At 39.4% G+C, this 26,502-nt stretch overlaps 1 protein-coding gene across 2 annotated transcripts in view; it reads left to right on the top strand.

The window, feature by feature from the left end:
* The first annotated feature begins 11,527 nt into the window (after positions 1 to 11,527).
* st3gal8 (ST3 beta-galactoside alpha-2,3-sialyltransferase 8) overlaps positions 11,528 to 26,502 on the top strand; it is a 26,060-nt gene continuing 11,085 nt past the window's right edge. The window contains exons 1-4 of one of the 2 annotated variants that reach the window (XM_087840900.1): positions 11,528 to 11,629; positions 24,895 to 25,234; positions 25,331 to 25,484; positions 25,561 to 25,699. In XM_087840900.1, the coding sequence (XP_087697026.1) occupies positions 25,084 to 25,234; positions 25,331 to 25,484; positions 25,561 to 25,699 (444 nt within the window). In that variant the 5' untranslated portion in view covers positions 11,528 to 11,629; positions 24,895 to 25,083. Of the gene's footprint in view, positions 11,630 to 24,894; positions 25,235 to 25,327; positions 25,485 to 25,560; positions 25,700 to 26,502 lie in introns of both variants that reach the window. The other variant, XM_087840899.1, reaches the window with a different exon arrangement.

Below are 26,502 nucleotides of genomic sequence, written 5' to 3'. Positions count from 1 at the left end.
TCTGCTTCTTTCCCTTATTTCCACCAAGCTGGGGATGCATAAAAATGATGATAAACAGAAAGAAGTGAAGATTTTGTAATATCTGCAGTGATCTGAGTACTTAACAGTTCGAGTCTTTGCAGATGGTTCTGTTAGGGAGCAAGAAAAAGGGGAGGCAGGCATATATGCCTTACACGTATATTGTATGTAAAGAAGAATATAAATTATGTTTTGGTGATGCTCTGAAATTCACCTCCAAACCCCTCAATGGAACGCATTATTTAAGAGTAAAATTAAACATTCCAGTGACATTTGTTTGTCTAGCTGACATATTTAATGACATCAGTTAGGCATTTGTCTGTATGCAGACAGTAAATATGGAGAGTACCATCTAGAAACTCCAGAGTTTTGTCTAACTCAGGTTCAACTATCTGATGTTTTCGTGATACAACTTGTACTTTTGCTCAGTCTAGCATGAAACTTGAACTCATTTTTGTGACTTAGAATTTCTTGTTGAAAATAATTCTACTGTAAGTTGTCCTTCATTTAGTTTCAAACTAACACACACTTATATATACATATTGTTTTTATATGTAGTTTTTGGCCTTCTGTATGAATTGTATTTTAGATAACGGTATAAGCTAAAAATGTTAGAAAACCCCCCGAAAAGTTTGTTTAAATTTTTTGATGTGATATTTTTGTGTGAATTTTGCAAGAGAAGTCAAATATACGAACCACATAAATGTCAGTTATGCTTCTTTTGATGTGAAATGAAAGTGATATGTCTTCTGTCATGTTTTTTGACACTGTGGCAGCCCCTTTTTCACACATCTGCAAAGACTTGTTGCACAAGAGCGTCAAAGAGATTGTGAAACAGTCCTCAAAATTATCATCAAGCTACCTTTAAACTGGTAACTACATATACATATTTAGTTGAGTTAACTTAACGATTTAATGCATTAGTTTTTGAGATTTTTTCATAAGTGGCAAAAGTACCGCATCCGAATAAAAGTTATTTCTTAATGGACATCCCATTAATAACAACAGAGATTTATCAAATCTAATTTAGGCAGAAATCTTGAAATTCAAAAGCACAGAGTTTCCCAAAGTGTGGGGCCCGCCCCCTAGGGTGGGCGCAGAGCCATTGCAGGGGTTGACAGGGCTCCCACACAAACGCAAAGCAGGAGATGAAGCATCGCCAAATATGTTTCCAAACCAACTTCCTTCCAAGCCAAAGACTAGAAAATGGTGAAGCATATCTTCCCTTTGGCTTCAGCTGCACGAGTGCCAAGGTAGGTTTCCCCTGCAGAATTGGTTTTCCCTGCGTCAGGAACACACGCTGTCCAAATCACAGACAAACTGTATCCCTAATTCTTAATTTTTAGTTCACAAACACTTCTTGTAATGGCGGGGTTAGGTGGTGGGGGTGTGTGAACATTTTTCTTGTAAAACAAAGGGGGGCCTAGCAAAAAAAGTTGGGGAACCACTGAAAAGTGTTTCATAATTTCATAATTATGAGGTTTTTATAATTATTTAAGTGCACCTGCAAATACACTGTTTTCAGTCACTATGTTTGAGTGATTTTCTTATCTGTATTTAACCAGGCAAAAAATACCCATTGAGATTAGAAAATGTCTTTTGCAAGAATGTTGTGGCCAAGATGAGAGATCTGACGCCCTCTAGTTGATGGCGCAAATGTTTTAGCCGCATTCTTCGGACGCTGGCTCGAAGCCGACCGGGAGGTCGAGGCACGATGTGCCGGGAAAGCGGTGTTCCTCCCGGCTGTAGTAGGTCTCGACCTCCCATTAGCTAACGGGAAGAATGCTGCTAAAACTTTTGCGAGATCCCGAGTTTGTTTTGCGAGATCTCGCAAAAGTCCGTCTTAATTTTTTTCCCTCCCATGTCCCCTGCGGGGCTCCGTACAATTGACATGATCAATGACATGATATCCTATAAAATCAGGAAGTACTGGGGCGGCCTTTCCCATATACCTGTTTTACACATTGGACCTGCTCAAAGGAACACACAATGGTAAGTATAACCAAACTACATAAACAAATGAAAGATTCAAATCAATTAATGATGAAGTGACATTCATCTTTAAGAAAATTTGCTCAGATGAAATGAATATAACCAATGCCACCACAAACAGACACGGGATAGTATGTAGAGCCAAGGTTACATGTGCTGTGTTTACATTAAAGCATTATGATAGACTATAAGATAACAGAACACAAAATAACAATATATGCAAGTGACAAATGGTAAATGAATTCAGTCCTAGCCACTTTGTCACAAGCACAAATAGAAAAGGATAATGTGTTGCCAACTGCTGCACCTGTGACAAAAAAGGGGGGCGGGGTGCATACAACACCTGGAACAAAAAAAAAAGGAAAATGCACAGATATATAAATCAAAAGTCAACTTGGTGTGAGTGTGTGTGCATGTGTGTGTGAGAGAGTGTCTGTGTATGTGTCTTTGTCTTAAACAAAACATGTAAACAAGGTGAACTGCAAGAGGAAAGGCAACACCTACGTCTACGTGTACTGAAACACGCACAAAAAGTCAGTGCTGACAACAATCCAGCAACCTGCTACGTCACCATCCTGTAGATCAGATCTTGATCCTATCTGTTGTTTTCCTGTTTATGACTTGTATTTTTGGCTTACTCCACAATTTTATATCTTTATTGTAATAGAATATCCTTAGTCTGTTAATTAGTGACATAATACTGAACATAGTTAAGTTCAGGTTATTGTTGGTTTGGCCCTCTGAAACAGCTCAGTGTTCTGATATGCCCCTTTGGGAAAATTAATTGCCCTCCCCTGCTGTAGATAATCGATCCCATAGATGATGATTTCATTTATTAAGGGAAAAAGCTATCCAATCCTACCTGACCCTGTGTGAAAAAACAAACAACTTTTAAACATTTGTTTAAAAAAATGCTATCTAGGTTAATTGTTTTCTTCTCTTGTGCCAAGAAATGTCGGCCAATTGCAATCTTCAATTTTTGAGCAGTTTATATTATAACAGAGAGGAGAGGATTAAATACAAATTACCTGCACAGTAGTTTGGCGTTGATAAACCGGTGTCAAAGTTAACTTTGACACTGGAAAACATTGTCTTCTGTGAATGACTGAATTATTATCTGTGACAATTCCTTTGAAACTCCACAATTTTAATGTAGGTGTGACTGGAATTTTTTTTCTTCTTTTTTTACATTTACTGAAGCATCTTCATACTTTGTCTTTTAAATAATGTATTCTGTGGTTTATGCTAAACATCTAATGCCTCTAAAATAAACTATGATCACTATAAAGGTCAGTTGTTGTTGAGCTCTAGGTGTCCATGAAAAGTTTCTATATTTGCCCTCTGTACATTTGTTTTTCTGACAGTCTGCCCAGTATTTAAATGCATTCTGAGAGAAGGAAGAAAGGAAAAGGGCCTGGTGGTTATGACCTAAAGAGAATTGGGTGTAATTGAAAACCTAAGGTCAAAGGTTCTGCTGAAAAGCTTGTGAATGTGACAACTCGAGAATGAGATGATGTAGGATTTTGAATTGATACCATAGGTGCATCTACTAAAAAATGTGTTAAAAGTATATGTATATATTTTTTTCTACAAGTAACTGATTAGTAATGACAGTAACATGTTTGAGGTAGGTGCCTGGTACTAAGAAGCTATTTAAACAATGACATTGTTCATTCCATACAAAGAACTACAAACTGACTAGTCCAAGTTTTGTTCAGTTGCCAAAGAAATACGTGTCATTGCCAACTGCTGCACCCATAAGAAAAAAAACAAAGGGGAATAAACCCACAGCACCTTGAACACAAAAACATGAAAAGCACAGTTATACATATCAATAGTCTTCTGAGGCATGAGAAACATTAAAACATAAAGACAATAAAATCTTTCCTCAGCTTTCAGCAAACACCCAACTTTTTTAGCCATTTGTTAAACTGTATTGAAAACACAATATTAGCACATAATGAGCTCAGACTCACTGCAAAGACTCCTAAACGTTACTTTAAAAAATGAAGCAGCTCAACTCACACAGACCTTCCAAAGCTAATATACACCTCTGCATGCAAGCCATTATTATTTGAATTGGATGCTCTTTGAATCCTGTGATAGACTGCAGACCTGTCCAGGGTTTAATCTGCTTCTTGCAAGACAACAGACAGCAGTTCTTATCATCTTGCAAGAGGCACCTCGCCCCTGGTGGAACTGAACTTTATAAAGATAAGATAAGTCTTCACTGTCATTGCACAGTACACTAGTACAACGGAATTGGAAACTCCCTTGTCAGCTCCATGCACAACACAACACAAAACACAACACAGTAACTTAACTTAAAGTGGATTTATAGGTTGCAAGGAAGGTATGAACAAAGGAATGGCTTAATAAATGTATGTTTATTGCAAGTTGACTATCAGCTCTTTTGTCTTGGTGATATTGAGGTCCAGGTTTTTGTCTGCACACCAATCCGACAGCCTCTGAACCTCGGCTCTATATGCCGTCTTGTCTCCCCCAGAGATGAGCCCCACAACGGTGGTATCATTTGCAAACTTAATGACTGCGTTGTCAGGGTGGGTACTAACACAGTCATGTGTGTACAGAGTGTACAGTAGGGGACTCAGTACACAGCCTTGTGGAGAGCCGGTGTTAAGGCTGAGGACTGGGAAAAGATCAGGCCCCACTCTAACTCTCTCTACATAGTCTGAGAGGAAGTCTCTGATCCAGTGGCAGGTGGTAGAAGGAGCTCCAATATCCAGCAGTTTTACTATTAGTCTGTCCGGGAGTATCGTATTAAAAGCAGAGCTAAAGTCAACAAAGAGCAACCTGGCATAACGCCCCTGTTGTTCCAGGTGAGAGATGGCGGTGTGGAGTGTTGTAATGATGGCGTCTTCAGTTGATCTGTTAGCTCTGTATGTGAAATGGACCTGGTCGAGTGTGGGTGGCAGGCAGGACATGATGATAACAGGTGTTAGAGCAACTGGTCAGTGGTTGTTGAGGCTGCTCCGCTTAGGCAGTGGGACAATTGTGGCTGACTTTAGGCACGGCGGGATGCAGGACTGGGACAGTGAAGCGTTGAAGGTCTTAGTGAAGACCCCAGCTAGCTGGTCTGCACATTTTTTTAGAACCCTTCCGGTCAACCCATCTGGACCGGTGGCCTTCCTGGGGTTCACTGCCCTCAGTGTGCACCTCACCTCATATTCCTGCACCATGAAGCTTGGGCTGCTGCTGTCATCCGATGTTTTAGCCGCGGCTGCCTCTGGTCCCTTCACCTCAAAGCATGCAAAGAAGTGGTTCAGTTCCTCCAGAAACGCCGCGTCAATGTGGTATTGCCAGGCTTGTAGTTGGTTAAGTGCCAAACTCCGTGCCATACCGGTCGTGAGTTATTGTTGTTAAAGTGGTCTTCAATCTTCCTCTTGTGTGCTGCCTTCTAAATATTAGAAGGTGGATAGATAATATTGTAGCATCTCACCTGTAGCATCTTTTATTATGTGCATGCTGCATCTTGTTTTCAATTTAGGTTGTTTTGTCTACAGTTTTATAGATGTGCATCTTCATTTAATTTTTTTTCTTTTGGACACCATCTCTTTCTAAACTGTCACGGGGCAGATGTATTAGGTTTTAGATGTATAAGTACAACTACACAAGTAGGTGCTTGAGTAAATCTATTTTCTAACATCGACAGCAAAAGATGAGGTGCAATGTGGTTGAAAAGCTGTACAGCCAGTTGCTGAAAATATAAATAATATATTCTTTTTGTTCTTTTGTCAATAAAAATGGCCAAAACAGTCTTGTACAGCATGAACAATGAGTTGAGCTGTCAGGTTTCACTGTATTCTACTTTTTCCTACCTATGAGCTATGTGACACATGCCACTCACTTATCTTACTGGTAAGATAAGTTAAGTGATATCCCACTATAAAATCTTACATCTTAAAATTCAGTTAAGCATTTGAGTACAAAAAGATTTATTTATAATGAAAATAATTGTAAGTTTCTTCTTAGTTCTCTGAATCTGCAAAGGAATGTATGCAGCATTTCCTCCTGAGCGGTCACAAGGTAAATGTATTAACTAACAGAAAAACTAAAAGTAACATCCAGCTACATAAGTAGGTGCTTGAGTAAATGTATTTTCTATTATCAACTGCAGGAGATGAGATGAGGTGTGGTTGAAAACCTGGACAGCCAACTTAACCCTTTCATGCATGAATTATGACAACCTCCATCAGGATTTTTTCTTAAGTATTTTTATTCATCTTTAGGCATGAAAAGACAAATGAAAATTCCTGATGGAGGTTGCCATAATTCATGCATGACAGGGTTAAATAACAATAATTACAATGAAACACGTCAAACATCTACAGTAACCTTAAACGACCAGTGGGTGGCAGGGTATGGAGTGACATGTCAGTGTCCAATGTAGTGGTTTATGTGCAAGTATACCATCAACACTGACACATATACAAGAAAACAGCCTTTAAATAGCTGTCCACTGTAGTGACCAGTATGTGTGAAAGGGTTAAGAAAATAGAAATAAGATATTATTTTTGTTCTTTTGAAGCATGAAGAATGCACTAGCTATAATTATTTTCTACAGGAGTTTAGTCAATGTTGTAAAGACAAGCCCGCCTTTTTTTAAAGGGAGCATATTTTATGTTAAATAAATAAAGAGGAGACTGAGGATATTTGGGTTAACGTGGACATTATGTTCAGAAATAATGTGTTGAAGAAGGACATGAACGTCTAATCTGACTTTTTAAGACTGATATTAAATGTATGTCGAAAAGAGATGACGAGCGAATGTGTTTTCTGCCTTGCTGCTGATGGTGATGATGAAAACACAGAGATACACAATACAGACAAAAATACTGGGTTACAGATCATTTTCAAGGCACTCAACAAAAGCATGGGGTTGTGTTTCTTGGCTGGAATGGGTCTCTTAAACCTTTTGGATATTTTGCACAATTCCATGATTCTGACTTTGTGGAAACAGTTTGGGAGAAGGCCCTTTTTTGTTCGAGCACGACTTTTCCCAGTGCACAAAGCAAGGCCCGTTAAGCTATGATAGCTTGACTTGCAGACACAGAGCCCCCCTTGTTTTTTTACAGGAACCCCACCCCCGGCACAAAAACATCCTCCAAACATAAACAAACATATTTGTTTTCAGTCTCCATTGCAGTGTATTCACACCTCAAACCTTTTATAAACAGTTAAACAAATAAAAGTAAAGTGCAATAAATTACAGGCTGCAATAAAATAAACCACTAAACAATTAATCTTCATGGTGTAATTATTTTTACATATAGTTTTTGTTTGGTTTTTACTGTGTAATAATATTCAACATTGCTTTGGGAACCACTGCTGTAGGTGTACAGCACGGTGGCATGTTGGTTAGCACTGTTTCCGCACAGCAAGAAGGTCCTGAGTTCAATTCCACCACAGGGTCTTTCTGTGTGGAGTTTGCATGCGCTCCCCGTGTTTGCATGGGTTCTTTCCGGGTACTCCAGCTTCCTCCCACAGTCCAAAGACATGCAGTTTGTGGGGATAGGTTAATTGATTAATCTAAATTGCCCTAAAGTGAATCTGTGAGTGAATGTGAGTGCGAATGGTTGTTTGTGTCTCTTTGTGTTAGCCCTGCGACAGAATGGTGACCTGTCCAGGGTGTACCCTGCCTCTTGCCCTATGACAGCTGGGATAGGCTCCAGCGCCCCCAATGACCCTGGAAAGGATAAGCGGAAGCTTATGGATAGATGCTGTTGGTGACCCAATACTTTTGGTCATATAGTCTATTATAGTCTATTTCAATATTAGTGAAATACCATCTGTAAAAAATTTACTATTTTGTGTAATTTCTGCTTAAAAAGTGTGAAATGACTCTGGCAAATCTCTGAGTGTTTACGGTTGTTTGTGTTGTTTAGCAGAAGGAATAAAACTGAGGAGCGAAAAGTGGAAAGCTGTGCTGTCTCTCGTTTATCTGTCACTGTCACTTACTTTAATTCATTTGGATTAAATCCTTAAACCTTGTCTCTGTGCAGTCTGACATTGTGCAGACGTCACCATCAGATCAACTGTGAGATGCCCTTTTCTGCAGTACAGCACCTCAAAAACAAACAAAAAACAGCTAAACTACTGTTTTGCTTGAGGCATTCCTTATCAGCTCGAGGCAAATGCTGAAGCCTGTCTCATTTGTTTTCTTTTTCCTGTCGTATAAAGATGTGTCTGCCATCTAGTCCTTTAAGTGTTGATATAGTTATCTCACAGGAAGTCACACATGTGAGACAGAGACACGTGTGCAGAAGGCGCCATGAACTATCTCTCATGTGATTCTCTATTTGTATTTCAGTCCTTTTTGTCTGTAGTGTGAAAGTTGAGACAGAGAAAGTGTTGCTGTCAAAGTGTTAATTTACTCCTAAGACAAAGCTCCATGGGAATGTGTTTTACATTTTACAAAAAGTCAGGTAGCTCTCCACAAAACCTGTTTGTAATGTTAAAAATATAAATATTAGGCAAACAAAACAACACTGCAGTGCTTTGTCTGCCTACATGGCTATATTAACCTGCTGAGGCCTCAGGGGGAAACATTTACTGCTTCGCTCCCGTTAACTCTTAAAATACAATCAGCCTCGTCATTAACCCAAGCAGCCATTATGGTTAAAAAGAGCCTGTTGTCCTTGTTTTTGATCACATTATTTTGCAATAGCGGATGTTCATATTAATTATGGGCCACATAAAAAAAAAAAGTTCAGTGGGTGTTCAATTAATCCCTTTAAACCAAAGGTTCAGGTTTTAGACCGCTATAAACTCTCTCTTTGAGTCTTTTTTTTTTAACTCTCAGCTGTATGTGATGCCATAGAGAGCAACAATCACTACTATAGTTATCTAGGACGCACAGCTTTTAATGGGGGCACAGAAGCCCCACCCAGCAGCTTCTTGCAAGAGTTTCTATAGGGTCCAGGAATTTAAAAAATTTGAAGCGATAACTGAGTTTTGTTCTTCTACGTCCTCACTGTGCATTTTTTTAAGGTAATTTTTTTTTATATTTCTGTCCATGTAATCTAGGTTTCTATGTTTTTGGGGTGTAAGTGTGTATGTTCTTTTATTCTTTTCTTTTTTTTTCTTTTTTAAAATCTCCTACTTTTGATTAATGTCAGACTGGTTTAATCAAACTTAGTGTTAGTGTCTAGAGTTTTTGTTTATATCTTGTTATCAAAATTTCATCTCTGTGTTCTGTGATTCCCTGTTCAGGTGTTCCTGTTTTATTTTGGTAGTCATTTGTTTTGTGTGATCTATTTACGTTACTTGCTTTGTCATCACTTTCATTAATTTTAGCAGAGTACCTCATTTGCTTCTCGGTCTCCTTCCAGTGTTTGTCAGAGTGTCTAATCTCGTTTTAATGTGGTGGTCACATTTGGACATTCTCGGATTCTAGTTTGCTTTCATCACTCGACCTTTGTACATCGTAGGCTTTAGTTTTCTGTCTAAATAAAAAAAAAACTTTCTTTGTTTCTTGTTTACTTATTCAGTCTCTGAGTTTTGGATTCGAACCATGCCTCATCATAACATGAGCAATATTAGGGCTGAAACTTTCGAGGTTAAATGATCAGTACTGAAGATTAAGGTCTGTTAGAAAATATCCAGTAAAACTGTTTTTTATAGATGCAGCTGGGCAAATTAAAAATAAAAAACTTAAGACTGAATTTAACATGAAACTACCAACGTGTGTGCAGATAATCAGGTTCTTAAGTACCATTAATATGAGTGTGTTGTGAGTAAATTCATCAACTTTAGGGCCTCCCCTCACCCTAATCCATATAAATAAAGTTGTTTAAATTCATAGTTCTGGCTGGTTTAATTTTCATGACAATGGTGGCAAGAACTCAAAGGCATTATTCATTATAGCCATATGAAAATAAAACATAAAAAAGTATTCACTCTAACACACCAAGGGATAGTCGAATGCCACTGAGAGCATCCTCACTGGATGCATCACCACCTGGTATGGCAACAGCACCGCTTACAACCGCAAAGCTCTCCAGAGAGTAGTGCGGTGCTCTGAACGGATAATTGGAGGTGAGCTTCCCTCCCTCCAAGACATCTACAGGAAGTGGTGCCTGAGGAAAGCGGGGAGGATTATCAAGGACTCCAGTCACCCCAGCCATAAACTGTTCAGACTACTTCCACCAGGAAGGAGGTTCTGCAGCATCCCGTACCAGCAGACTGAGAGACAGCTTTTTCCACCAGGCCATCAGACTGCTGAACACTTCATAGACACCTCACCCTTACTACTGGAACGTCAACATTATGCACTACACACTGTGTATAAATGGCACTTGTTTTGCACATGTTCAACTACCAACCTCTGTATATATTTTATATATTTTATTGTTTACTCTATTTAATTTGTAAAATATGTATATACACACGTACACACACACACACACACACGTAGAAAAACATATTTAGTATACACATCCAGTAATGCATACACTCTTATATTGTACATATATTTATTACTCTCAGATTTAGCCATTCTTATATTTTGCTTGTTTTATGTTATTGTATTTTTTTGCACACCTCTGTTGCTTGTGAAGCTCGCATACAAGAATTTCACTCGCATGCACTGTACCAGTGTACCTGCACATGTGATGTGACAATAAAAGTGATTTGATTTGATTTGAATGGAGTTTGGTTAAGGAGAAACTGAAGTCATCTGGAAACATATTTAAACAGACTTCATTTCCAGAACAATTACAGGGCAGTCTGAGAAATATTGTAGTAGTATATCACAGGCTCCTATAGTTCCCAAATGCCATTGTAAATTACATCTACATTTAAAAGCATTTAAAGTACAGCCCTTCAGTGAACATTGCTGAACACTCTGTCCCACTATTATTGGTAATTGTTTACAGAGTGATAATATATTAGCTGGCTAAATTTATGGCCTGGTCTCATCTGCAGCTTAAAAACAAAATGAACAGAAACTCATAAATGTGAGTGCCAAAAACCACTGGAATGAAATGCATGACATTAAAATATGGGCCAATTACAGCCCAATTAAGTTTCTAAGACTTCAGCTGACTGAACTACAGATAAAATTACTGAAGCTTCTTTTTTTTCTTCCTTCTCTTTATGGGGATATACACACAGGTTTATTTCAGTTCAGAGATAAATTAATTTGACTTGTATTAATTCTTGAAAACTAGCTACAGGTTACCTAAAAAGAACCTAAATTAACCTAATAAGCTCATAACTTATGTTTAATTAACATAAATCAAACCTGATCTAAGAAGCTATACTTGAACCTATTGTTGGATTTTATCTCCTTGCTTTTTCTCAACAAAGCCGAGAAGGCCTAACCAGATATATCTGGAAACTCTTTGCTGCCATTTTGCAAAATTTTAAAGACTCAACTCTGCAACATGCCTGTAACACAAACACACCCAAAAAACCGCACCGTTAGAAAGAAAAAAATGTTTTTTGGGTGGTAAAAAAAATCTCCTCTCTCGCCAAGCCCCTCCCCTCCCGGTGGGTGGGGTCTCTGTTCTGCATCATCATGCCCTCAGCTCTGCTGCTCCTCTAACAGAAAGGAAGAAAATCTAACTGGTGTCTGTTGCAGCTGCTGCTCCTTCGTGTAAGTGCTTTTCGGTTTGTTCTTCTCGGAGCTTTGTGCGGTTTTACCGGCCGTTTACTGGCTCGTTATGCGTCTAAAGCCGTGTATCAATCATTCTGAGTAACGGCGTGTTCGTAACTCGGGCTAGAAACTTCTTAAAGTTTCCACCAAAACTTAACGCATTTTGAAGCCAGGTTTACTCCGGATTGTGCTGTTTTTCTCTTGGCGTGGATTGCTTGTTTGTGTTGTGATTTTTAAAGGAAAGGAAAAGGCGTGAGATACTTTAGAAGGAGGCAGATAACGTTGGGGGGTGGGTTGGGGACAAATACCTTCAGACTTGAGGTCTGTACTTTTCTATTTTTGTAGCTGCCCGTCTGCTGCTGGGGGACATGCAGTTGCAGTTCTTTGTATATCCAATTTTAAGGAACCACAACTTACACAAAGTGCTTCCTTAAAATTATTTTAGAACTTTGCTCTGGTCTTTATATCTGCATCCCTATCATATTTTAGCTTATTTTTGCTTGTCCTACATAATAATAGCGATTTTCATGGTGGTGTTAGAAGATTCTCATTTGTCAACTTCTATGCCTTTCTGCAGTATTTGATGTACCTTTAGCTATAATGGCCTGCTTCATGTATTCCTGAAATATTGCTGTAGTTTATCTGTTTAAACGGACTGATTGTTTTTATTGTACTTTTAATATATTTTACCTAAGGGATGTTTACAGTATGTCTATAGTCTTGTGATCCTGTGTGTTGTAGCTTGCCTCATAGACTTTACTTATCGCTCATATTACTCCTGTAATATTCATTAGCTTGTCAGAAGTCTGTCCGCCCACCCATCTATTCATGAGGAAATGAGGACCTTACCAGAAGATTCATGTAATGCCGCCCCCTCAAAGAATATACTAACAGTAACAGTGTGGGACATCCAGTAAAGCCTTCAGTTGGTTCCACACAGAAGCGTCATCAAAAACTGTACAAGTTACTTAGCCTTCATAATGCTTAGTCAAGCAAAATAATGTATTTGCATGATAGTTTTACAAGTAAACCAATGTAAACCGGTGTCCTTATTTACAACCCTGAGGATAAATACTGATAAGCATGGAGCGAAGAATGTAAAAGTAAAAAAAAGTCTAGTTGTAGCTTGTTGTACACCACGCTATTGAAAAAAAGAACTTCTTTGAATAGGAAGTTAAGGAGAAATGTCAGGCATACATACATAAAATGTATATTTAATAGTACTTCTCTGTTATGCTGCGCTCAGTTTGGTGTATTTACACGTAGCTGCACTCTACTGTGTTATTTTCCTCCCACATCTAACTTCAGTGTATCGCTAGTCTGTAGTTATCTTACTGAGAGTCTTTATAGATTACAGTTGGTGGTGCTCGGCTGCTTTGTGTGCATTTAATGTGTTCTTGGAGTGGAGTTGGCCTGTTGTCTGCTAGTGCTTTAACAATATTATATTATGTGTTGAGGTTTTCTTGGTGTATTGTTGCCCTACTGTAGAGTTCAGCGTTAGTGTTACTGGTAAAAGAGCATCAAGTGTTTATATAGCGCAGCTGCTGTAATATTTGTGCTGTTGACAGTGTGGCCTGTTTTGACTCCAGGTTGTTATCATCTCTGTGATATTAGCCTGCTGGTAGCCTGCGATTGTCTGTGCGTAGCACTTCTTCATTACAGCGTTTCCTGTTGACATCCTGGAGACAATCAGCAGTTTTGTCCCAGACACCTTATCAACATAAATCTAATTATTAATCCTCAGGACATTTACCATTGCAGCAAAACACACACAACAGAGCAACTGTGCTAAATATAATTTTTTGTCATCTTCCCCTGGCTGTCAATATTATGCATTGCAGTATCGCTGTAATAGCAGTTAATCACTTAGTTGTTGTTGACATCTCATCATGAAACTTTAGGATCAATAGAAGTTTTCCAGTCAGTTTTAGGGCGATGTGCCTCCTCATCAGCTCACTAGACCAGTGTTTGTTTGCCTCATCACAATCAGGTCATGAACTGTGGCAAACAAATACACAGACCTTGGCGTGGTAGTGTAAAATGCCCCTGGACTGCTGACTATTTGTTGTTTTTGTGTTGGCTCTAATTCTTGGAATGCAGCGGGCTCCGCCTATGCAAGATGAATGTACATATAATAACCCTAAATTCAATTTAATTAAATTAGATCAGCAGAGTGTCAGAGATGCCAGTTGTGCTACTGGAGTCTGTATGATACCTGATGCGTCCCTATTTTCGGTTGTTCTGCAGGTCTTTGGCAAGTAGTATTTGTGGCTTCATCGTGTACCTTTTGTTGTGGTCTCTAAGTTCATGGATCAAAGGAACCCAAGACACTTAAACACAAATAAGGGAGATGGCACCATGGCAAAATCAAACAAAAGAGGGAAAAGGCCTGGAACCAACCGTCATTCAGGCTTATCCTCCAAGTTAATGTCAGTAAGCAGAAAAAAGGTCTTGCAGTAAGTTCTAAATTAAATAATAATTAAACAACACTACAAAAAGTAACTGAAGGGAAAGGCCAGTGCTGACGGGAGAGAGACCACTTGCCCCTTGGTGAGAGAATTTAAAAGAAGAAGAAGAAAGCAATCAGAGGGTGAAGGGACAAACACATCAAGACTTCTACAAATTATTTTGAACTGACAGGGCTCAGAATATATTACTTTCAAGGTCACTGTGTTCCATACAGTCCTAGCATTTTACCATAACCGATTATGTATGTATGTATTTGTAAACTAGCTGTTGATTTACAGAAGAAGGGCACGGACATATAGCCATGTCTATGATACTGACTGTCTTGTATTTAATTTTACAGTCCCAGTTATTATTGCTCTCCTGCTTTGCATTGTTTATAGTCAAATGGTAGAACAAAAAAAAAAAATCAGTGCTTTATGTTCAAAACTTCAAAGAAGTGACAGAATTGTGGTTCATTTTATATCGAGGACTCGCTACAGCCCACTTTGATCATAGGTGTGCCAGACCAGTAAAACTCCCCGTGTAATTATGTTTGGGACTGTCTGTGATATTTATGTTTATGTGACAACTGAAATGGTACGCTTGAATGTAATGTAATGTAATGATAGTCAGTGGAGCAGGTTGTGTGGTCATTTAGTGTTTTTTTTTTTTTTTTTTTCTTTTCTTTTTAGACTGGGTTGGGGCTAAAGTAATTATAGAGGCCTGACTAAATCTGAGTCAGTTTTTACAGACTCACTGTCTGCTCATTTGCCTGAATCCATTTTCATTTCCTCACCAAACATTCAGAGTAAGAGGAATTTTGTGTGGCAATACTTAATGCTGAATAGATGTTGTCTTTTTATAAAATGGACTGTCAGACTACAAGGACAGCCATTATGTAGAAAAACAGGACAATGACACGTTTAGGTTCAGTAAAAATATGTAATAAGGGTCCCACCCCCAAAAAAAATCATGCCTGTGAGTCAAGGCTTCCTGTACCGGATATGAGAGCAAGCTTTTTTTTTTAGCCTCTCTTCTTTCTGTGCTGTATTGCTGTTAAAATGTGCTGTGTGTATAGTCGATCGTCTATCTTTGTGAGGACCGCTGTAAGTTACATTTCTGAAAGTCAGAATGTTTTTTTTCCTCAGTAGGGACTGTTTGAAGATAAATACAAGGTTTTAAATTTGGAGTTGGCGTGTTTTATGAAAGACTAGGGAATGCGTTTCTGACTGTTGGTGTAGTGTGTAATTCACGAGGATTGTACAAAGTGCAATTTTAGGACATCGTGGCTGATCCTTCTTTCTTCAAAGAGATGTTTAAGGGTTCAGACTTGGACCCAAGGAATTAATTTTATATCAGTCACTGTCCTCTCAAAGGCTCAAAAACGCACGTATGGCTTTTACCTTCATAAACTTTTAAGAGCTTGACACACTTTCTTTCCTAATTCAGTTCAGCTATACTTCTGAAAATGGCAGAAATAAAGTACTGTCTCTGTTATACTTAAAGAAACTTAAATACTCCTACAATCCTGGTATCTAACAAAGGATTGTGCTTAGTGTTTACTTTGTTCCTTTGTGAATGAACAGTGTGCATCAACAAGGTGCTCAATATTCATTTTAGATGGAAGTTCACACATTGATCAGGAGTCAGTGAGTTCAACAAGAAAGAATTAGGCCTTTAAAATGAATCAATAATGGCATTAAAAGTTATTCTAACCATATCAATGTAAATTCATGGTAATCATATTATTACTGCTACAGTAAACCGGTATGTGGATCCAGATTTGGACGTGGCGGATGTCTCTCCTGAAACATGTAAATACAGGAACACAGGAAGGTTAAACAAAACTTTGGACTGTTGAATATCTTATCTGTCGGGATCAGTAGCCTATTGGTCAACAGTTTTGTATTGAAGTGAAGCAGTTTAGTTAGCTATATCACAGGAAGAAACTGACAATACAAGAAATCATCCAAAAATAAAACGGTTTATAAAGAAAAGCAGAAATTATCAATAATACCTTAATTTGACTTATTTTTCTTCTTAGTATTTTCACCTTTTTTTTACATTAGAGGAAGCATATGAGGCTCTGCAGTTTTAACAAGAATATAAAAGAGAGGGGGAATTGTTAGTGATATGAAAGACTGTGGGGAAGGCAACAGCTGCTGTGTGCAGGGCTCAAGAGTGCAAGATTTTAACTTAAATTTGCAACTACAAACAAGTGTTTGTAGTTTTGCTTTTTCCCCTCTAACTAAAATGTTATATTGACGGTGTCACAGTCATTAGAGCTGTTCTTTATTATATACAAAGTGAAACTTTCCCAGAGTCTGTAACAGCTGAGCTCATTAGTACAAGTGTAATGAAACTTTTGTGAGCCAAAGAGTTTATTACATCAGAGGATCTGGTCTGATCGTATCAAGTAGACGGAACTTACTTTTCCACGGGTCTCGACAAGGCCTTGTTCCTTTTTACAGAAATTTGAGAAAGCAAGCAGCTGTTGCTTTGTCAGCTGACTAATTTGCTTTATCAACATGGAGCTTTAGACTCCACTATAACCCAGTTAAAGTGAACGTCCGCAGTTGCCTGGACGTTTTTACACATCAGCTGAAGAGACCTTTGGTGCTGCATATTGGGATTAATAAACGCAAAAGGGACTTCTCAAAAGAGGTGTCAGAGTTCACAGAGAAGGGGAGGAAGCAAGACAGGAAGCCCTGTTGTTGCAATGTGTTCTTGGGACAGGAAATTATCTGTCCCTTTTCCCCATCCTGAAAACCCTAAAACAACATCCAGACCCTCCACTGTCTTTTCAACTCTCAACTCTCTGGGATATTTACATTGCCTTAAATCAGGGGGGTCGAACTCCAGGCCTCGAGGGCCGGCGTCCTGCAGGTTTTAGATCTCACCCTGGGTCAACACACCTGAATCTAATGATTAGTTCGTTACCAGGCCTCCGGAGAACTTCAAGACATTTTGAGGAGCTCTTATAGCCATTCAAGTCAGCTGTGTTGGATCAAGGACACATCAAAAACCTGCAGTACACCGGCCCTTGAGGCCTGGAGTTTAACACCCCTGCCTTAAGTGGATGTTTCCTATTTCGTTAATAAGGGAAACAGGTTTTCTGAACAGGTTTACAAATGTATGAAAGACTTCAGGCATGAAGCCAGCAGAAGAGGAAATGAATGACTGTCCACCCCACAGTCCAAAGACATGCAGTTTGTGGGGTTAGGTTAATTTATCAATCTAAATTGCCCATAGGTGTGAATGCGGGAGCGAATGTGAGTGCGAATGGTTGCCTGTCTCTGTGCGTTAGTCCTGCGACAGACAGACTGGATCCTATTTTTCTTAAACAAAAATCAGGTAAAAGAAATATCACGTAATTCTTTGTTTTTACATTCATCAGGTCCCAATCAGCCCAAATATAAAGAGAAATTAAAAATGCATGCCATGAAAGAGTTCGGGTCTTAGGAGGTTAGTTTGTTTTCTTCTCCCATTCCTGGACGAACTCCGCTGTTGCTCTTTTCTCTATTTTGTTCCATTTGTCAACCGATAGGCATTCAGCAGCTGCATATGTCATCTGCTTCCAGTGACGTGCTTGCTGTCCAAATGGAAAGGCGGGCAGACACATTTGCATGACTATAACTTGCACACAGAGCTTTTCTTAACTTTTATGACTTTAGGGTTGGCAAGCATCTCCATAGTCCAAACTTCCTTCTGTAAAACTGACAATTGCTGATACCATTTATGGCAGGGTGAGACACGCACACACACATATACCCGCACACACACATATACCCGCACACACACATATACCCGCACACACACATATACCCGCACACACACATATACCCGCACTGGGAAGGTTAATTATGGACTTCAACAGGGTTCAGTGTTAGAACCAATTCTGTTCACATTATTAATGCAGTATCATCAGTATAGGTTTTCAGTATAGGCAGTATCATCAGAAGACACAGCATAGATTTTCACTGCTAAGCAGATGACACCCAGCTCTATCGATCCATGTGTTGTGGAAGTTTTCCATTTAAATAAAGCCTGCAGACGAGCGGTGAGCAGTAGCTAACATTCTTTAATCAAAACACACAAAGAACAGACAACCAAGCTTGATGGAGCCCCTGCATGTCCGCGGGGCAGACGGTCAGCAGAGTCTCACTGAGCCTAACATGGCTCTCAGTTAAATACCTTCTCCAGGAACAAAAGGCAGTACAGCTGTTACACACCTTAAGGTTCACACTCCCTTGCTACCTCCCAGAGTCCTCAAAGAGACAAAAGATTCTTCCTGTGGAGTTGTCTGCTTCTCCCAACTTCCTAACTAGACTCCCACCATTTGTCTTACTGTATGAGTGTGAGACTTGTTAAAATCCAGTGGCACCAAGGCATTATACAATAAAATAATGTGATTAATACACAAGTAAAAGAAATTCCTATACAATCCCACCCTTTGATTCTTAAATCAAAGAATCACATTAATACCAGAATTTCTTTCCTGACATTCTGTATATCACATCAACATTATTGTTCACTTAAAGGAGTTTCACACTGTGTATCCTCACTTTACTGTTCTCTCAACACCCTTTGTTCATCTTTAATCTTCCCCACAATCTAAGCTCTCACATGCAAATGGCAACAAAAATGATACAGAAAGGTCTTCTCCAGAGTGTCAAAGTACTTTGCATGGCAAAGTGAAACAGCATTAGGTGGTCATTCCCAGTCACGGTCATGGCTCCTGGTGTCTGTGCCATTTACAGAGTCATAATTCCAGCGCTGATCTCTCTTTGCGCTTTCACTTTTGGAGCTTGGCATGCTCTCTCCATCCCTCGATTTCTGTTCCAACGCAGCTGTAGATTAGGAGCAGAGCAAGTCGTACACTCCTGTAGTCTTCCTCAACGTCAACGTAGAAACTCTTTATTTTATTTTAAGATTTTGCTGTTCAAAAAGTCCTCATGACAATCTTTTGGAGGCTCAGTGGTGCAGCCCACTGTCGTTTGTCAGTTGTCCTGGAGATGGTTCCTGCTTCTCACTGGTCCTCTTGAAGCCTTCTCTCCTGGTCATGGTCTGCATCTGCGCCTCAGTCAATCCTTCCATATCCCTAATGTCACGGTCTCTGCAATTTAAAAATGAAAGCTTCCCCAGAAAACCCTCTTTTGCCGTATGTCAGCTTAGCACAATTAGACATGCACAATAAAGTTGTTCATTGTCTCTTAAAAATTCCCAGGGATTCTCCCCTGGAGTAGTTTCACTCCAGGCCCTGTTGTAAGAAAAAGTAAAACATTAGCCAGCGGTGTGTCCTGCTGTAAATCGTGCAATTAGATCCCACGATTATGAGACATTTTGATCATTCTTATCACTGCTTAAAACAACACATCTCCTCTCTCTGGTTCTAAACTCTCCTTTCTTAAAACCCAGAAAGTGAGACTGTAGTTGCCCTACGTTGAAAAACACCAAACCCTCTTCCTGTTTTGTTTTTTTTTACCTTTCTCACTCACTATGTGTTAATACAGTGGTTCTCAAACTGTGGTACGTGGGAAGTCTACCCCCCCCCCCCCCCCCTTCCCCCAAACTTTTAAGATTAAATAATACACATTGATTGAGGGATTTCAGAAAAATTAAAACGTACAGCTCTGCTATCACTTACGACATAAATGAAGACAGGAAACTAAACAGCAATGACATTTGTAGGAGTTGAAGTTGGGCTAGCTGGTATATAATGATGTACTATGTGGTGGATAGCTACACAGCTAGGGTTAGCATAACATAAACACATTAGCACAGTGAAGCTGGAGGATGAACGCTAACGCGAGGGTTCCCGATGTTTAGGGACAAATCCAATTGCATGTCGGGTTGATGTAAACAGACCAAACTTCAGTCAGGAGAAATACTGAGACAATCCATCCACAATACAAGGTTAGCAATTAATATACTGCTACATGGGCTGGGCTGTAGTTACATCATAAGGTTTTAAAAACTGAGCTTTAAAATAAACAGTGGTAATAAAAGCCGAGAGAGGCCGACAGTGATCACTGCCTTTTTTTAGGGGCTTGTTCAGATTAAATAGAACAAAGTAGAAAACATTAAACGTTTTCTGGTTGACTCCAGCTCCCAGAAGAGCTTCGGGAACTCTTGTGTCATCTTTGCATAGAGATTTCCCGTGTACCACCATAGAGAGCCCAAGTAACACAGTTTGAGAAAGACTGAAATAGAGTAAAATCATATGTCATAATTGTCAGAAAGATTACACTGCACATAAGCGAGACTAGCGAAGGCTACCATGGTTTATTGGTTATGTGTGTTTCTGTCTGCGCGTGTGTGGTCATTTCCAGTCTTTGTTGTGGAGTCTGACAGCAGTTGGAAGGAAAGACCTCTGCCCACATTGTGGGTGCTGCAGCCTGCCACAGAAAGAGCTGCTCAGTGCTGTCAGAGTCTCCTTCTGGTGTGGGAGATGTTGTCCAACAATAACAACAATGTGTCACCTCTCCATAGGTCTGTGGAAGTAGATGATGATTTTGGAGATCGACCGTGGTGAAAGCAATCAGTGATTGCTTGCCAGTCTAGGTGACTTTTAGGTCTCTTCCCCAGCTATACACACAAGTTAATATTGTTATGAGCACCATAATTAATTAAATCTGCATTGCTTTAATTGCGTCCCACATCTCCACATATAACTGGCAGTTCTAACAGATGTGGTTTTTGGCTTGCATGGACACATGGACTCATCAGGAGAGAAAACAGGAGGACATTTTTGAGAGATATCTGATCTTTTCAACTAGCTGGTTCACAGGGGACGGAGCTGATGGCGGAAGGCTCTGCCTCACATTCTACTTTTACAGACTCGGCAGACTTACTTGTGGTTCCTAATCTGAGAGGCAAGTGCTCTGTTGGAAAAATAAGGTACTTGCAGGTTAAGCTAATAACATGGAATTGAAAATGGAGTGTTTAGTAAACCTCCTGATCAAATGGGGGAAAAAATAAATTCAAAAATAATAAAAGAATATAAAATATTTGCATGTACGAGTTGTATTTTGTATCAAATTTGCTACATCACACTTCTTCTTTCTTTTCTTTTTTTACTTAAAAATTTATTGTGCAGTTTCTACAAAACACCGAGTCTCAGACTGGCTGCTGCACTTTGCTTTAAAGCATTAGGGTAAGATGGCGACTGATTATTCAAGACTTTGTATGTGTGAGGAAATATTTTAAATTCAACAGATTTAACAGGAGGCCATCAAAGAGAAGCCAATATATGGGCAGTGCATATTGGAAAAATATAATAATATATACGAGACTTTTTACTACTGTGACCACTATGCTTGAATTAACTTTCCCCCCTTTTGTTCCCAAGGACGTTTGAAGCATTTCCTAATTCTCAGGGTGGATTTTTAGCAGACACGTTGGTCCGTGTGCTGCCTCCTGTGTGGAATTACAGGGCCAATCATAATATCCGCTCTGAGCTGCCTCTGTGTTAAAAGCTCTTTGTACTGGAGCAAGTTTGGACATTCCAACTTGGCATACAGTTACAGCCCCATTATACTCGCTGTGCACTGCCTGGCAAACCGCACCATTCACCACCTCTTGATTTTTGTAACCTTGGTCTTTGTACTGCAGCCACTGGGTTGAGGACACAAGTGTTCAACTGTGTTGCTTTTTACCACCATTTTAATGATACATCAGTACAGAAGCTCAGAGATTCATATATTACAGAGGAATATGTTGCAAGAGTTTGAAAATACGTTGTGGGGGAAAATCACTTTCTTTGATTCCAGTTTTGTTTCCTTCATCATCTTCATCTTCAACAAATCCAGGGGGCCCTAAGCTCTGTGCAGTTATGTTTATCCAGGAAGTTGCCTTTGTGTCAGAATCTTTGTCCTTTGAGTGCCACTCTTCTCATCTGGAGTGGATGACTTTAAGAGAAAAGTATCAATGTTGATAATCATTCGTCATGAGGCTGACTTGTTTGGTCTTGTTCTGAAAATGTTGTAACAGGTGTAATTATTTTTTTTTTTAGTTTCACTTACCACTTTGTTTACTACACCTCAATCTAAATCCATTTGGGGTTACATGAGGAAAGGCATCCAGCATAAAAACAAATCAAACAAGTGGTACTGACAGTAGCTGCTTCCTCTCATCCTACACAGGAAGAAACTCCTAAGCAATTTTTTCCAGTGATATAAAAAAAATATCTTAGATTTTAATGTTAAGTCTTTTGTGCGATTTAGATTAGATGAAACTTTATTAATTCGTCGGGTGGGTTCCTCCAGGAAATACAGTTTCCAGTAGTACAGCACCAACAGAAGTTGCATATTCCAGATACAATAAAAGGGAATGAGAGTAAGGATATACGCATAAATATACCACACATATACAGTAGCTTGCAAAAGTATTCGGTCCCCTTGAACTTTTCCACATTTTGTCACATTACAGCCACAAACATGAATCAATTTTATTGGAATTCCACATGAAGGACCAATACAAAGTGGAACGAAAATCATACATGATTCCAAACATTTTTTACAAATGGAGTGAGCGTAATTATTCAGCCCCCTGAGTCAATACTTTGTAGAACCACCTTTTTCTGCAATTACAGCTGCCAGTCTTTTAGGGTATGTCTCTACCAGCTTTGCACATCTAGAGACTGAAATTCTTGCCCATTCTTCTTTGCAAAACAGCTCCAGCTCAGTCAGATTAGATGGACAGCGTTTGTGAACAGCAGTTTTCAGATCTTGCCACAGATTCTCGATTGGATTTAGATCTGGACTTTGACTGGGCCATTCTAACACATGGATATGTTTTGTTTTAAACCATTCCATTGTTGCCCTGGCTTTATGTTTAGGGTTGTTGTCCTGCTGGAAGGTGAACCTCCGCCCCAGTCTCAAGTCTTTTGCAGACTCCAAGAGGTTTTCTTCCAAGATTGCCCTGTATTTGGCTCCATCCATCTTCCCATCAACTCTGACCAGCTTCCCTGTCCCTGCTGAAGAGAAGCACCCCCAGAGCATGATGCTGCCACCACCATATTTGACAGTGGGGATGGTGTGTTCAGAGTGATGTGCAGTGCTAGTTTTCCGCCACACATAGCATTTTGCATTTTGGCCAAAAAGTTCCATTTTGGTCTCATCTGGCCAGAGCACCTTCTTCCACATGTTTGCTGTGTCCCCCACATGGCTTGTGGCAAACTGCAAACCTCTTATGGTTTTCTGTTGACAATGGCTTTCTTCTTGCCACTCTTCCATAAAGGCCAACTTTGTGCAGTGCACGACTAATAGTTGTCCTATGGACAGATTCCCCCACCTGAGCTGTAGATCTCTGCAGCTCATCCAGAGTCACCATGGGCCTCTTGGCTGCATTTCTGATCAGCGCTCTCCTTGTTTGGCCTGTGAGTTTAGGTGGACGGCCTTGTCTTGGTAGGTTTACAGTTGTGCCATACTCCTTCCATTTCTGAATGATCGCTTGAACAGTGCTCCGTAGGATGTTCAAGGCTTGGGAAATCTTTTTGTAGCCTAAGCCTGCTTTAAATTTCTCAATAACTTTATCCCTGACCTGTCGGGTGTGTTCTTTGGACTTCATGGTGTTGTTGCTCCCAATATTCTCTTAGACAACCTCTGAGGCCATCACAGAGCAGCTGTATTTGTACTGACATTAGATTACACACAGGTGCACTCTATTTAGTCATTAGCACTCATCAGGCAATGTCTAAGGACAACTGACTGCACTTAGACTAAATAATTACGCACACCCCACTTTGCAGTTATTTATTTGTAAAAAATGTTTGGAATCAAGTATGATTTTCGTTCCACTTCTCACGTGTACACCACTTTGTGTTGGTCTTTCACGTGGAATTCCAATAAAATTGATTCATGTTTGTGGCTGTAATGTGACAAAATGTGGAAAAGTTCAAGGGGGCTGAATACTTTTGCAAGCCACTGTATAAATACAGAATATATCATATGGATATAGGGCTGTGCGATATGACCAAAATCTCATATCCCGATATAAGACATTTATCGTCTTGACAACGATATAAATCACAAAAATGTAACATTTTCTGTAAATCCTGTGAATCTCGGGCAGCTCGACTTGCGTGAAGTGTTTTCAGCTGGGCGTCGTGTACCTGGAGTCGAGTGTTTTAACCGATGCATGAAACTGTACATTTTTAGACATAGGTTGTAACGGCCGCCGTTTTCTTTGTGAGTATTTATTACATGGCGTGCTGCGGGGAAAAGCCTGTTCTAAAACATACAAGTAAAGAAAGTAAAACATTCTCTCCAAAAAACTTGTAGATTCTAAACAAGCAAATCAGTCCGTGCATGATTACATTGCTCCGCCCATCAAAAAGTACCTGAGACAATATACCGACTATCATCATTTATTGGACTGAGGAATGTCAGTTGGAAAAAATGTACATATCGCACAAATTTTCCAAGGTTTGAATGAACTAATAATAATTTTATAATATGTCACAGATGATCAGTTTCCAGATATTCCCCTGGTTTTATGATATTATTTTTTGGATGGATGGATGGATGGATATTTGGCTTTTTATGAATAAACAGAAATGCACTGCGATTTGTTTGCTTAAGGTTTTTTCAAATGATCTGAATATAGATTGATACTGGGCTCCAGAGAGTGTGATTGCCAGTGGCTGATTTGTCAGTATCAGATTTTTATGGAATCTTTAGTCAGTTCTGCAGTGGTTTTTAAGGTATTTAAACACTGCTGAGTTGCAATGCAAAGAATGCAAAAAAAAAATATGCATGTTTCACATATTTAGTTTATTATTAATGATGCAATATTCACTGTGTCTCCAACAATAGATCTTGTATCTACCAATCAGAAAGCAACAGCGGTCTCAGCCTTAATGGAGGAAAAGCCGAGTGGTGTCGTGACAGAACAAAGGAAAATGTCCAGATGACAGCAGGTGACACATTCCCACTATGCTGACATAGCTGGTCAATTGACAGCTCAAGAACACGCCCTTCCTGCTGAACACCCATAGTGCAGCAATGATTGTTAGGAGGAAGGCTTGTGTTGCCTTGGTGATCGCTACCATCCTCTTCCTCATGATTGCCAGCCAGAGCATTCAGAGGAGGTATTTCCTGTTGCAGCCTGCAGCTCCGCCCAGAGGCCACAGCGCGCCCAGTGGCAGGATGACAGGTGAAGCGCGGGTGTGAGAAATGAATGGGGGTTTTTTTTGTTGTTGTTTTTTAAGTATTGATCCACACGGCCTGAACTTTTTTCTGTTTCCAGCAGCTGAATTCACAGGCCCAATTTCAGGTCAGGACCCTCCTTACCTGAAACCTGAACAAATTCCCTTTGGTCCCACTGAGGAAGAGATAGTTGAGGAAGAAAATGACGAGGAGGAGGAAGAGATGGTGATTCAGGAGCAGCTTATGAAAAACGCTAAGTATGACATGTAACACTTGTAACCCTGCATATCCACTAATACCCTGGTCTGACACCTGTGTTTTGTGCTCTTTCAGGCTGTGTGGCTGCTCTGATGCCTGTATTTCAGACAACAATGGGTCAACATGGTTCAGCCAGCGCTACGACGCTAAACAGCAGCCCATCATCAAAGAGACCGGCAATAATTTTGACTCTGATGCACTTCAATGGTGGCTGGTAAGGACAAAATGTAGTGATAGTTCAGATTTTATTTCATTATTTCCAACTCTACATTTTTATTCTTGGACTAGATAGTTTTGCACAATTCACTTTTTAAAAAATGATCCTTATTTATCTAATACGCCACCTTAGTGTAGCCCCCAAAGGTCTGAAGGTCGGTCTGAAACAAGCTGTTTAAGCTCCTTTCCCTTTAAGTTTCCTTTCTTTTGAATGTTATTGTCCCTTTTAACCAGGAAATGTGAAAAGCAGAACTGTGGCTTTTTAATGGCCAGCAGGGTCACTAACTCCAGTGGCAGTGACTGCTTTGTTTACTTAAACTCTAAATCCAAAACACTTTCTGTGAATAGTGAATAAAGTTTAGTAGAGTTTTTTGCAAATGGTAATGTCCAAATTATAAACTTAGCCTGAATTATCAGTGTTTTTTTTATTAAAATAGTACAGCAGTATTAGTAATGTCTACTTAAGCAACAGTACTGTCTTTAAAATAACGCATCATTTGTTAATTCAACTTTTGTAAAGCTTTTTTTAAACTACATAAATAAATAAACAAGGCGTTTTTTTGTTTTTTACAGTAAATGGCTTTTATTGCAAGTAAGTAAATAATTACCAAGTCATTTACAGTTTGTCCCTTGATTTCCTTTGCTTTAGTTTATGAACAAAGAAGATTCACAGGAAATCATTGCAGCCTTCAAAGGGGAAATGACTCAACAGCAAATCAGCTTAATCTCTGGGCATTGTTTTAAATTGAAAGACCAACAGATATTTTGTAACATACTGGATGATGTTGCAGTAAATAGTCA

This window comes from Neolamprologus brichardi, chromosome 5 (assembly GCF_056152115.1).
Source record: "Neolamprologus brichardi isolate AB-2024 chromosome 5, ASM5615211v1, whole genome shotgun sequence".
NCBI classification, from domain to species: domain Eukaryota; kingdom Metazoa; phylum Chordata; class Actinopteri; order Cichliformes; family Cichlidae; genus Neolamprologus; species Neolamprologus brichardi.
This window is presented reverse-complemented; position numbering and strand designations above follow the sequence as displayed.